This window comes from Nerophis lumbriciformis, linkage group LG15 (genome assembly GCF_033978685.3).
Source record: "Nerophis lumbriciformis linkage group LG15, RoL_Nlum_v2.1, whole genome shotgun sequence".
Taxonomy (NCBI): domain Eukaryota; kingdom Metazoa; phylum Chordata; class Actinopteri; order Syngnathiformes; family Syngnathidae; genus Nerophis; species Nerophis lumbriciformis.
Genome location: NC_084562.2, coordinates 10,347,501 through 10,361,822, shown reverse-complemented (window position 1 = coordinate 10,361,822; position 14,322 = coordinate 10,347,501). Strand labels below are relative to the sequence as shown.

Below are 14,322 nucleotides of genomic sequence, written 5' to 3'. Positions count from 1 at the left end.
ACATATGTATGTATATATACATACATATATATAGGTAAAGATATACATATATTCATATATATATATACCTGTATATATATATATACACACACACACAAACATACATACACATATATAAACATATATACATACATACATACATATATATATATATATATATACACACACACACACAAACGTACATACACATATATAAACATATATACATACATACATATATAAACATATATACATACATATATATATACATACATACATACACACACATATGTATATACACACATATATATATATATATATATATATATATATATATATATATATATATATATATATATATATATATATATATATATATAAATAGTCTTTTGATGCGCCCTACAAAGTGTTTATACTGTAAGTATTGTACCTGTTACACACTTTCTGTTTGCATCTTAGCTAAAGTTTTAATTACCAAATTTGGAGATGTTGTAATGTAAAAATGCTAATACTAATCAGTAGCATGTTTATGGCAAAGCCAAGGTAAATTAGCGACGAGCTAGCACATTGTGAAAAGCGGAGCCTTATTTTCCACATTAGAGTGTTTTCTATCAGGCACACTTGCTTTACATAGCTGCCAACAATTGGTCATTTGCAATGACAGGAGCATTCTGCTATTTTCAAGAAACGACTTAAAAAAAAATAGATCTTCCATATGACAGGTCTGCTGTATTACGGACAAACTGCTCTATGGCGTGTTCTACTGCAAAAATAATAGGAAATAGGTTTTTAATGACTGTAATATTCAACTTGGGTGACGGTGTGGCGAGGTTGGGAGAGTGGCCGTGTCAGCAACCCTCACAACCTGAGGGTTCCTGGTTCGATCCCCACCTTCTACCAACCTCGTCATGTCTGTTGTGTCCTTGAGCAAGACACTTCACCCTTGCTCCTGATGGGTCGTGGTTAGGGCCTTGCATGGCAGCTCCCGCCATCAGTGTGTGAATGTGTGTGTGAATGGGTGAATGTGGAAATAGTGTCAAAGCACTTTGAGTACCTTGAAGGTAGAAAAGCGCTATACAAGTATAACCCATTTACCATAACTGTCCTCACGGGCTGGAGTTGGCCCACGGGCTAACTAGCTAAATATTTGTGCGGGAGATATCTTAAAAAGCTCTGGCTCCGATTTGTTTCATCTCTGGCTTTAGTGGTGTTTTTTGTGCTTTGTCAGAGCCCAATGCGTTTGCTACGTTGCTAGCAATCAATGCTATATGTTAATGCTATCGAACTGTAATCAAAGCACAGTGTCCACAACGGCGGTACACACAGTCAGCCTCGGCAGATTATTTCTTTATTTTGTCCGTCTTCAATGAAGTTTGGATCGCGAGCTTAATGTAACACACTCACACAATATATATTATTTTTATAATTTGATTTACAACCTTGAGTATTTTATATCCTCACAAAAACGTCACAATCCGGGAGAGTGCAATTTCCGGAAGCCTTCCGCAAAATCTGGAAGAGTTGGCAGTGGGGATGTAACGTATTAATGATAACCGTGGTAAAACCCCAAAAGGTAAGTATAATCGTTTTAAATTAAAATGATCGAAAACCCGTGATTGATAAGTTTTACAGTAAAACTAAAACTATTTATACTTACTGAACCGACCCATTTGTGATGTCTAAAGGAGTGATTTCATGCATATTTGCACGTGCTATCGTAATGTAATCAAGCAAGTGCCGTTAGCATTAGCTAATATGCTAACACATTTAGAATGTCTGTGTTAGTGTTATTAACTTACAATGGCATTCTGTTTGTATTGTTGCATTTTCATAAATTCCTCAGTAAATTCACCAAAACGTCAGCGTGGACTTTTTGTGTCTGTTTAACTGATTGTAGAGCTAGCTTCTACAGCTGGTACAATGACTTCTGTTTTGTTTGATAAGTCGTTTTACTGCCGTGTTACAGACACTGCTTGGAAACAATTAAGGTATGTAGATAAACATTTACAAAATATTTCTGTGTAAATAACTAATTTCGCAACGAGTATATATATATATATATATATACATATATATATATATATATATATATATATATATATATATATATGTCTGCGGTTTATAGTCCGGTGCGTCTAATTTATGGAAAAATATTATTTTCTTCTAAAATTTAGTGGGTGCGGCTTATATACCGGTGTGCTCCATAGTTCGGAAAATAAGATAAGTTCATATTTTCCGAACTATGGAGCACACCGGTATATAAGCCGCACCCACTAAATTTTAGAAGAAAATAATTACCAACTTTAAACAGAGGCGTTTTTACGGTGCGTTCAAGGAACGCTAACAGGGTAGGATGCCACAACGCCTGCCAGAAATAATAAATAATACTAATAGATTTTATTTGTTTGGCCTTTTTTCATTTGAATAAATCTAAATGCTGCAGAACAAACTATTATTTATTATACTATTATTTAAAACAATAACAGCCTAAACATTAGAACAGATACAATACTAAGACTATATTTACTTATATAAGTCTTATATATACTATATAAGTCTTTATTCAGACACTCAATGAAGCATACAAAACCAAACATGCAAAATAGTGTTGTTTTTTCTTGTTTTTTTTAAAGTGTGTATTTATTTTACTTATTAAAAAAATAACTTGGTCAATAGATTTCAGTGTTTGAATATGTATTTTTTGAGCACATTCAACAATACCACGATGATAATGATAACCGTGATCATTTTGGAAATTTTTATCTCGTCATGTAATTCTTTGGGCGCCTATAAAAGTATCCTGTGCAGTGGACATTAGTGCTTTGCTTAAAGCGCTAGTTTCTTCTGAAATGTGCAACTCTGACAAAGGAAAGCAAAACCAAAGTAGACTCCGGGGTGCCGTAGTGTGTACCTCCCGGCCTCCCTCCACTTTCGGGCTACTGGCTTGACTCCTTCAAGGTCTGCCCCCCATTAAGTGATAAAAGAAAAAAAGCTTTACTCAGTCATCTGTGATGACTCTCCTCAACGACTTGTTGCTCCTCTCTTCATGCTGCGTGCATGATGGAGATCCAAGCGGTCACGCGGTTATGGAGGACGTTATGGTTTTTTCTGCTTTTTTGGGGGGGTCACCGCAATGAAGAGGCTCCTCTAACTGATGGGTGTGTAACCCTCATTCCTTACGTTTCACTTACATGTCAACTGAGGAGAAAGCGCGCATCACGTCTCTCAACGCGGGTTCGCCAAGTTTTTCCAAAGTATAAGTACTATGTAGGTCAGCGTGTCTTTTTCCTGCCGACTTGAACAAACTGGCAGGAAAGGAAGGCGCCCCCGAGGAGGTGGCAGCGGCAGACGGTGGTGGAAGGTTTTGGTTCTGCTTTGAGAGGAAACGTTTGGATCTGTGGAAGGGTTGCCAAAGCCACCACGGGGGGTCCCCGGGATGCGAGGAGGAGCTTCATAGAGAGGCTTGTGGCGGGCCTGTGTGTGTGTGTGTGTGTGTGTGTGTGTGTGTGTGTGTGTGTGCGCGCACTTAGGCTTGCCACCCCCCTGCTCAAAGCATGTTGAAGTGCTGCATGTCATCTAGCATCCCGCCCTCTCAGCAGTGCGATGCAGCTACGGCGGAGACAAAGTGGCGCCATCAAGGCTGAGTGAGGAGCTGCAAGGCTGGATCTGAACGGAGGGAGGGGGGCGGGCGCACCACCCCTACTGCGGCGCTGCAGGGAGCACGAGCTGGATGTCTTCGTAGAAGTGACAAAAAATGTGTGTGAACTCAGCTTTCATAAAGTCGAACTCACAGAATGAGTTAGGACGTATGTTTTTTTTTGCCTTTAATGGAGATCTGAAGTTTAACAAGCTTGTTCTTTGTCCCAACACGACACAACACGCCAATGAGCAACGCTTGTGTATTAAGATTTAAGCTGGATCAAATTTAAGATTCCGCAAAGTATTCACAGCGCTTCACTTTTTGCACATTTTGTTATATTGTTATAAATGGAATACATTCATTTTTGTCCTCAAAATTCTGCAGAAAATACCCCATAATGACAATGTGACAAGTTTTGTTTTCTTTAAATTTTGCAAACACATTGAAAAAAACAAAAACAAAAAAAAAATCACATTTACATAAGTATTCACAACTTTTACTCAGTATTTTGTGGACACACCTTTGGCAGCAATTACAGCCTCAAGTCTTTTTGAATATGATGCCACAAGCTTGGCACACCTATCTTTGGCCATTCTTCTTTGCAGCCAATGTTCCCTCTAATTTTTCATGTGTGTGAGCAAACGCAAAAACTCCCTGAGCATTCAGTGGAGCCCATGTGAGCAACATCAGACGGGCACACTGTGGCTACAACAGCAGCACACCTGTCCCACACCTGACTAAATAACAAGTTAAATCTCCAGCCATCCATCCATTTTCTACCGCTTGTCCCTTTCGGGGTCGCGGGGGGTGCTGGAGCCTATCTCAGCTGCATTCGGGCGGAAGGCGGTGTACACCCTGGACAAGTCCCCACCTCATCGCAGGGCCAACACAGATAGACAGACAACATTCTCTTATTATTTTAATCAAATGACAGCAGTCATTTCCATGAGGTTATTTTCTAATATAAGTGTTTAGGCCCACTTACAATGACAATAACAAAAAATATTGTTTTTCATGAAATGTGTACTTGTATTGTTTGTCTGGGTGGAGGTCCTGCTTTGGAAATAATTTGTACCCCTTTCAGACATTGCATTTAGTTCCCATTAAAACATTCACATGTTGCACAATGAGATGTAAGCAGGGGATCATGTGTACATTCCTGCAACTTCCTGTTTGTAAAAAATATATTTTTATTAGTATTTATTTAATATACTAACAGCATTTCATGATTAATATTTATAAATTAAGATTCCTAATAAATGACACTGGAATAAGCACACATTTGATTGGTAAATCATAGTGTAACGACCTGGAATGACACTTTATGTGTGGTGTTGGAGTTGTCCGACTTTTTGTGTGTCTGTAAACGCATCACTGGCTAAGTGCCATATGTGCATGTGTTGGCGCAAGTGAGAAAGAGCGAGCGGCTGCTATTGATATAACAAAGTTGCTTTTGGTCTGGTTTGTACTGCAGAAAATGAACAGTTTTGCTAGATATATTTTTTTTTACTAATGTTTTGGTGATGTGTTTATGGCCGACAATAAAGAGTTTTGCTCAGTAAAGTGATCGATGGAATTCATGTCCTCAAAGCGTCTCGACAGACGCTACGATATTTGAACAATGATGACGAAAACTGATTTCTCTGTCGTGTTCGTGTGTCGAAAATTGTTATGCGCTTATTTTTTTATTTGATTTTGTGCGTGGCATAGATTTGCCGTGCGCAGAGGACGCTTTAGCAGTGCGCAATTGCACAGGCGCGCATCTTAGAGGGAACATTGTTTGCAGCACCTCTCAATCTCCATCAGGTTTGATGGGAAGCATTGGTTTTCATCCAGGATGTCTCTGTCCATTGCTGCATTTATCCTTCCCTCTATCCTGACTAGTCTCTCAGTTCTTGCTGCTGAAAACCACCCCCACAGCATGATGCTGCCACCACCATGCTTCACTGTAGGGATGGTATTGGCATGGTGCCTGGTTCTTTAATTTTAATACATTTGCAAAATAAAAATAAAAATATTTTCACATTGTCATGTTAAATATATGTAATATAATATGTGACTTATGCTGTTGACCTCTTGGCCAGGTCACCCTTGTGAAAGAGATCTTGATCTCAATGGGCTTCTTATCTGGTCAAATAAAGGTTGTACTGTGTGTAGAATTTTGAGGACAAAATAAATGTATTCCATTTTGGAATAAGGCTGTAACATAATGAAATGTGAAAAATGTGAAGCCCTGTGAATACTTTCCATATTCACTGTAGCTACACTCACACCGTTGTTGTGATTGTTGTGGCTTGAAAATGCCTGATTTTACAGCAGCTTTTTAAAAAGGTTGCAGCAAAAGTTGCAATGTTTTGAAGGGGTCATATTATGATTTTTTTCTCCTACATTTAAAACACTTCCTTGTGGTCTACATAAACATTTGACAGTGTCTTCTTCCCGTCAGCCATGTTGTAGTTTTTAGCGCTTCCATATGGAATCTACACACAGACATAAGTTAGAACTATATGGTACTTAGTTAATAGAAATGGCAACAGCGGAGGATGCATGTGCATGTACGAGCAAGTCTGCCCCACAACAAGAGGCTAGCGAAAAAGAAGGAACTTATTGACAACAGCGTCGTGGAGGGGGGCGTGGTCTGCGGGCCTGCCGCGGAGCGGGGTGTGGAAGGACCGGCCTCGAAGCCAGTGGCAGGTGAGTAGACTGCCCAGCTGGGGCTGGTTATCTAATCAGCTGTCGCCCTTATTAGCAGCAGCCGGACCGAGACACGTTGTTGGAGTTGGAGCGAGAGAGAGACACGCAGAGAGAAAGACTAAACACAAAGACTGAAAAGTCGCAGAGCAGTGTGCTGTCGTGGCGTGTGCCCAAATAAAACAATTGTCAAACCTGACTACCGGCTTACAATAGGATCTGTTGTGACCAGGGGACCCCACGGGAGGGCAACCTCCACAAGCGTCTAACTCCAATGGCGGACACAGCTCTCCTTGCACTTTATGTATTTTTATATCATTATCTGCTGACGTCACAGGTCAGAAAACATCACAGTATAGAGCAGATTCCAAAACGGCTTGTTTAAAGGAAGTATAAAGCACGGCCATATTGTTTTATAAATATTTCCATGGTTCGATTTTAAATTTTCGGGACTTTTGCAGATCCCAAATACACAACAGCAGGTACCAAAGGAAAGACAAGTTGGTTTTGAATAATAGAGCCCCTTTAATGCTTATTTTTTCAAATACCATTACACCTTGTTGTGATTTTAGGATTTTTAAAATCATGTTTATAAGTGTTTTTGCAACTCTAAACACAAAAAAGCACAGAGTTTCAACAAATCCGACAAAATATGCTTTAGATGCATTTTCAATTCAATATCTTTGAACACTGACATAAATGTATCTGTCCCCCCAGGCCTTTATTGACCTGCCTGAATTTGCAGACATTCTTCCCAAATATTGCAATGAAATCTACAAGTTTTTTTGCAATAATTTGTTGCAATACCATAGCAGGGAAAAGTTAAAGTTGCAATAAAGTTTTGATTCTCCTTCTGTAATTACAATGAAATTTACTGAAGAAAAAGTAATTAATAAACACATATCCCGTATTTTCTGGACTATAAGACACACTTAAAATCCTCTTTTTTACTCAAAACTCGCCAGTGCGCCTTATAACCCGGTGCGCCTAATGTAAGGAATACGTTTGGTTGAGCTCACCCACCTCAAAGCTATTTTATTTGGTACATGGTGTAATGATAAGTGTGACCAGTAGATGGCAGTCAAACATGAGAGATAAGTGTAGGCTGCAATATAATGGCAATATGTCTCAAGTAAACACCACCAACATTTTAAATGTTCCATTGAAAATATAGAACATGACACACGGCGCTCAAAAATCCATCAAAATATTTTAGTACGACTTTGGTAAGCTATGAAGCCGTACCGCTTGATGGATTGTCGGCGCATTAAACATACGAGTATTATCATGGTGTGTGTATAAGGTAAGACATATTATCTGGCGTTTTGTTTCACAATATTATGCAAAAGCAACTTTTCTTACCTTCTGGTACCTGCTGATCTGTATTTGTATTTCTGTATCAAAATCCTGAAAAATTGCGCGCTTCCGCCTTTGTAGTCTGTGGCGACACCATAGTCGATGAGCTTCTTCTTTTTCTCTCTCTTCTTGTTATGTGACATTCATCCTCCGCTGTTGCTATTTCTAATATAAAGTAGTGTAAAGTTCTTACTTATATCTGTCAGTAAACTCGACATGAAAGCGCTAAAACATACCGGTGTAGTGACTTTACATTATTCACCCAAGGAAGTTTAGTTACTAGAGTTCCGGTCGGACAGTTTTTCACGGGACACATTTCCGGTGTTGTTTCTTTTCGGATGAGGAGATGCTGCTCCGTTATTGATTGAAGTAAAGTCTGAATGTCATTAAAACAGTTAGCTCCATCTTTTGACACTTCTTCCTCCCCCGTCCTTGCACGCTACAACAAAGATGACGGGGAGAAGACGCTGCCGAAGGTGAGCCACGTAAATAAGACCGCCCACAAAACTGCACATGCTGAAGCGACTGTCATAAACAGCTTGAAGATGATCTGTAAAACATAATCTATGCAACATTTTGACCAAAGAACCACCATTACATGTTATGTACACCACAAGGAAGTGTTTTACATTTAAAAAAATGAATAAAAAATTACTCCTTTAATGCGCCATATAATCTGGTGCGCCTTATATATGAAAAAAGGTTTAAAAAATAGACAATTCATCGGCAGTGCGCCTTATAATCCGGTACGGTACATTGGACCTCTTTAAAGTGTATCCTATCTTAGAATTCAAACACATGCCCACTGCAACACTTGTGCCTCCTACCTGATTGCGGCCTGGTGATGGCGCTCTCGTACACAGGAATCCCCTCACCCAAATTGTTGTAGGCCTTGAGTGTGATCACGTAGTGGGAGCTGGGGTCTGAGAGAGAGATGGAAGATAAATTGATGCCTTTAATCGAGGTACAACTCTCAAGACACTCGACTCAAAATGGTGACTTTATCTGGAGACTTTTTGAAGGAATTAATTCATCTTGCTGCAACAAAGGCTTCAAATATGCAAAGATGGACGATTTGCTACATTATAATCTTTACTTGCTGCAAGAGGTAAGCGAATACACAGAGTGCATAAAAGGAACAAGAGGTCACTTACTCCAACACCCACTTTGCGCACAAAGCAAGGCATGCTGGGTAACCGGCTGACCATTTTCCCAGCACACTACAATATACTAACAGAGTAAAAGAAGTCCATCCATCCATTTTCTACCGCTTCTGAATGTATTTATTTAGCTTTTTATGTTGTTTAGTGACTTTTTGACCTCTCCCGCAGCGACAATAAAGCATGCGTCATGGCCAATTGTGCAAATTAGACAATGGAGTACTTTTGGAAAAACTTAACAAGTATTACACTTTAAACTACTAATATTTTTTTACACGTTACTCAGACCATGGGTGTCCAAACCTTTTCATTTTAGTTGCTATGAGCCATTAATGATACAACAATAAACCATCTGCAGGACATACTCCCGACCTATATAACAAATTCACATGCTTCGAGCCAACATTTAAATAAATATATAGGAAAAACATTTTTTTTTCTTTTGGCCTTTTTTTCAGACTTGCAATGCTCTTTAATCCTCTGAGTAGCTACGATAAGAAGAATTATTGGAATTATTTATTGGTGAAATGCTGTAGAAAACTAGAAAATTAAATTTCGGTAGAAATTACGTGTGAATGCTGAATAGCTGAATGCTAACAGTTAGCACGCAAGCCGGATAGAGTGACAAGAACTATAGATCTTGGGTGCATACCTGAAAAAAGGGCAAACAAAGCGAACATACTAACATAAGTGCTAACATTAATATTTCTAACAGTTAACATGTGTGAAATAAAAGGCATGTACCCATAGAATTAACTGAAAAGCTAGCATGCTAACAGTTAGCATGTGCAAAGTAATAAAACATTTGACTCTGAGATGTATACCTGGAAAATAAGCTGAAAAGGTAGCATACTAACAATTAACATTGGTGAAGTAAGTGGATATTTAACAGCGGTGTATGACTGCAAAAATAGCAAAAAAGCTAGCATACTAACGTTACCATTCTAAAAGTTAACATGACAGCCATAGAATATTTGACTTGATTGATTGATTGATTGATTGAGACTTTTATTAGTAGATTGCACAGTACAGTACATATTCCGTACAATTGACCACTAAATGGTAAAACCCGAATAAGTTTTTCAACTTGTTTAAGTCGGGGTCCACGTTAATCAATTCATGGACTTCGAGGCATGTATCGGCAAAATTAGCTAAAACCTAGCATTTTAACAGTTAACATTAATGAAGTAACAACATATATAACTGAGTTGTACACCTGCAAAATTAGCTAAAAAAGATAAAATGTTAACATTAGTATGTTAACAGTTAACCATGAATTGATTACGTGGACCCCGACTTAAACAAGTTGAAAAACCTATTCGGGTGTTACCATTTAGTGGTCAATTGTACGGAATATGTACTGTACTGTGTGTGCAATCTACTAATAAAAGTTTCAATCAATCAATCAATCAATACATGGTAACAATCAACATTAGTGACGTAACATGAGATGTACCTACAAAATTTGCAAAAAAGCAAGCATGCTAAAACTTAACATGCTAACAGTGAACATGACAGTCATAGAATATTTGACTTTGAGGCATGTATCAGCAAAATTAGCTAAAACCAAGCATTTTACCAGTTAACATTAATGAAGTAACAACATATTTAACTGAGGTGTATACCTGCAAAATTGGCTAAAAAAGATAACATGTTAACATTAGCATGTTAACAGTTTACATGCTAACAGTTAACATTAGTGACGTAACATGAGGTGTACCTACAAAATTTCCAAAAAAGCAAGCATGCTAAAACTTAACATGCTAACAGTTAACATATTTAACTGAGGTGTATACCTGCAAAATTAGCTAAAAAGCTAGCATACTAACGTTACCATTCTAACAATTAACATGACAGTCATAAAATATTTGACTTTGAGGCATGTATCGGCAAAATTAGCTAAAACCTAGCATTTTAACAGTTAACATTAATGAAGTAACAACATATTTAACTGGTGTATACCTGCAAAATTGGCTAAAAAAGATAACATGTTAACATTAGTGACGTAACATGAGGTGTACCTACAAAGTTTGCAAAAAAGCAAGCATGCTAAAACTTAACTTGCTAACAGTTAACAATAGTAACGTAACAAAATATTTAACTGAGGTGTACACCTGCAAAATTGGCTAAAAATTATAACATGTTAACATTAGTATGTTAACAGTTTACATGCTAACAGTTAACATTAGTGACGTAACATGAGGTGTACCTAACATATTAGCAAAAAAGCAAGCATTCTATAACTTAATATGCTAACAGTTAACAATAGTAACGTAACAAAACATTTAACTGAGGTGTATACCTGCAAAATTGGCTAAACATTATAACATGTTAACATTAGTATGTTAACAGTTTACATGCTAACAGTTAACATTAGTGACGTAACATGAGGTGTACCTAACATATTAGCAAAAAAGCAAGCATTCTATAACTTAACATGCTAACAGTTAACAATTGTAACGTAACAAAATATTTAACTGAGGTGTATACCTGCAAAAATAGCTAAAAAGACAGCATGCTAACATTAGCATTATAACAGTTAATTTTAGTGAAGTAATGGACATTGTGCAAAAAAGCAAGCGTGCTAACATTAGCATTCGAACAGTTATCGTGCGCCAAGTAACAAAATAATTAGCTAAAAAGCTAGCTAGATAATATTTTGTTACTTCACAAGCATGCTAGAAATTGACAAACATTATCAGGGAGCATTCTGACTTTGAAATGGTTTGAATTGTTTGAGAAATGCGGAAGTAGTAACACTTTTTATTGTTTTCTCGAAAATCCGGCAAAACCGGGAATTTTTCGCATATAAAAAATAGATAGCCTGAATAGTTTTGAATAAATGCAACGGTTGACTAGTTTGATTTGGATGAAAAATGTGGGATGACGAAAAAAAGGGAGGGGATATTCTTACCCAGGTTTTCGATGGTGTAATAGCGCTGCTTGTAATCCACTTTGATGGTCTGAGCGTGTGGGCTGCCGATGCCGTAGCCGATGGTGTAACCACGTACAACGATGTCCTGGTTCTCCGGCGGCGTCCAGCTCACCACGATGCTGTTGACCAGTGGACGGACGTGAAGTGAACTGGGCTGGTCGGGCACTCGCGATTCTGGAGAGGGAGGGTAGAGGTAAATTATTTCTGAATGACAGTGTATGAAAGGTGAATATCATTACCATCCAGGTCACTCTCAAATGTCTCTGCGGCGGTCCAGTCGGTGGCTGGCCCCGTGCCGTTCACCGTTACGGCTGACACGCGGAAGGAATACTCTGTTCCACGTTCTAGACCTGGAACAGGAACACAAATCGGTCACATTTCAGTCCCAGGATTTCAATGAACTCGATCCGTGGAAGTCCCCGTTTTGCTTGAATAAGCGGATGTAAAATGTCAATTGATGAATGACAGGGGGGTTCATATGAAATGTTATTCCTAGCCCCTTCCTGCTCGGTCAATGATAACAATATAGTGGCGGCTTTCCTAATTTAGCCAGGGGCATGCTCCTTTTTGGTTTTATTTGTTTACACTTGAGATGTCCGATAATGGCTTTTTTGCCGATATCCGATATTGTCCAACTCTTAGATACCGATTCCGATACCGATATATACAGTCGTGGAATTGACACATTATTATGCCTAATTTTGTTGTGATGCCCCGCTGGATGCATTAAACAATGTAACAAGGTTTTCCAAAATAAATCAACTCAAGTTATGGAAAAAAAATGCCAACATGGCACTGCCATATTTATTATTGAAGTCACAAAGTGCATTATTTTTTTTAACATGCCTCAAAACCGCAGCTTGGAATTTGGGACATGCTCTCCCTGAGAGAGCATGAGGAGGATGAGGTGGGCGGGGTTGAGGTTGGGGGGGCGGTAAGGGGTAGCGTCCCGGAAGAGTTAGTGCTGCAGTGTCCTTCCATTTCCCGGTAGTCCTTTCAACAGGAATCAGTCTTGTAGCCATCCATAGCGTTCCTACTCATTCGTGGATTCTTCATTCATAACTTCAAGCAACGTTTCTAACTTTTACAGTATAACAAAAACTGTTTATACCTACTAAAAACTGTTTATACCTACTAAACCGTCCCACGTGTGATATCTGTGGGAGTGTTTTCATGCATATACGTACAGTATGTGCTACGGTAATGCAATGCATCGTTGGCATGATCTAATATACTAACACTCTTACGAGTGTCTGTGTTAGTATTATTAACTTACGATGCATTCTTTTTTTGTATTGTTTCAGTTTCACAAATTCCTCAGTAAATTCACCAACGTGGAGTTATTGAGTCTGTTCAGCTGATTGGAGAGCTAGCTTCGCATGACAAAGACGTCTCTTTTGTTTATTAGCCGCTTTACAGGCACCGTTTAAAATATGTAAATAAACATAGACAAAATCTTTCTGTGTAAATAACTAATTTCGCAACGTATATATTAGTCCGGTACGGATAATATATAGAAATAGTTTTTTTCTTTCCAAAATTTAGTGGGTGCGGCGTATATCCTGGCGCGCCTTATAGTCTGGAAAATACGGTAGAGTTTTTAAAATATTTTTTTTAACTCCACAGCGATTCCCTCATTCTTTCCAGGCTGTTCTGTTGTCTTTTTGGGACTCATTAAATGAACCAAATGGACAAAACTTGTCAAAAATACAGAACAGGCACACACACTGAAGGCATTGAGTAGTGACTATAGTGACCCAAAGATGCTGCGCCCTGCTTTTTGGCTGCAGGCGGGGCACAAAAGAATGACTGAATGAAGCGTTGGTACACAGGGACATGGTTCGCACATGGCAGCATATTTGGCTCTGTCTAAAATTTTGTAAACGGAAACGTTTGCAAATATGTAGAAGCAGTAGAAGCATTTAAGTCCCATCTTAAAGGGGAACATTATCACAATTTCAGAAGGGTTAAAACCATTAAAAATCAGTTCCCAGTGGCTTATTTTATTTTTCGAAGTTTTTTTCAAAATTTTACCCATCACGCAATATCTCTAAAAAAAGCTTCAAAGTGCCTGATTTTAACCATCGTTATATACACCCGTCCATTTTCCTGTGACGTCACACAATGATGCCAATACAAACAAACATGGCGCATAGAACAGCAAGGTATAGCGACATTAGCTCGGATTCAGACTCGGATTTCAGAGGCTTAAGCGATTCAACAGATTACGCATGTATTGAAACGGATGGTTGTAGTGTGGAGGCAGGTAGCGAAAACGAAATTGAAGAAGAAACTGAAGCTATTGAGCCATATCGGTTTGAACCGTATGCAAGCGAAACCGACGAAAACGACACGACAGCCAGCGACACGGGAGAAAGCGAGGACGAATTTGGCGATCGCCTTCTAACCAACGATTGGTATGTGTTTGTTTGGCATTAAAGGAAACTAACAACTATGAACTAGGTTTACAGCATATGAAATACATTTGGCAACAACATGCACTTTGAGAGTGCAGACAGCCCAGTTTTCATCAATTAATATATTCTGTAGACATACCCTCA

The 14,322-nt window shown here is 38.5% G+C and overlaps 1 protein-coding gene across 8 annotated transcripts in view; it reads right to left on the bottom strand.

The window, feature by feature from the left end:
* Positions 1 to 14,322, bottom strand: part of neo1a (neogenin 1a) — a 450,891-nt gene that overhangs the window by 40,146 nt on the left and 396,423 nt on the right. For all 8 annotated transcript variants that reach the window (XM_061974884.2, XM_061974877.2, XM_061974881.2 and 5 more), the window contains exons 14-16: positions 12,001 to 12,111; positions 11,741 to 11,935; positions 8,494 to 8,589 (exon numbers count right to left, since the gene is read on the bottom strand). In XM_061974884.2, the coding sequence (XP_061830868.2) occupies positions 8,494 to 8,589; positions 11,741 to 11,935; positions 12,001 to 12,111 (402 nt within the window). The remainder of the gene's footprint in view (positions 1 to 8,493; positions 8,590 to 11,740; positions 11,936 to 12,000; positions 12,112 to 14,322) is intronic.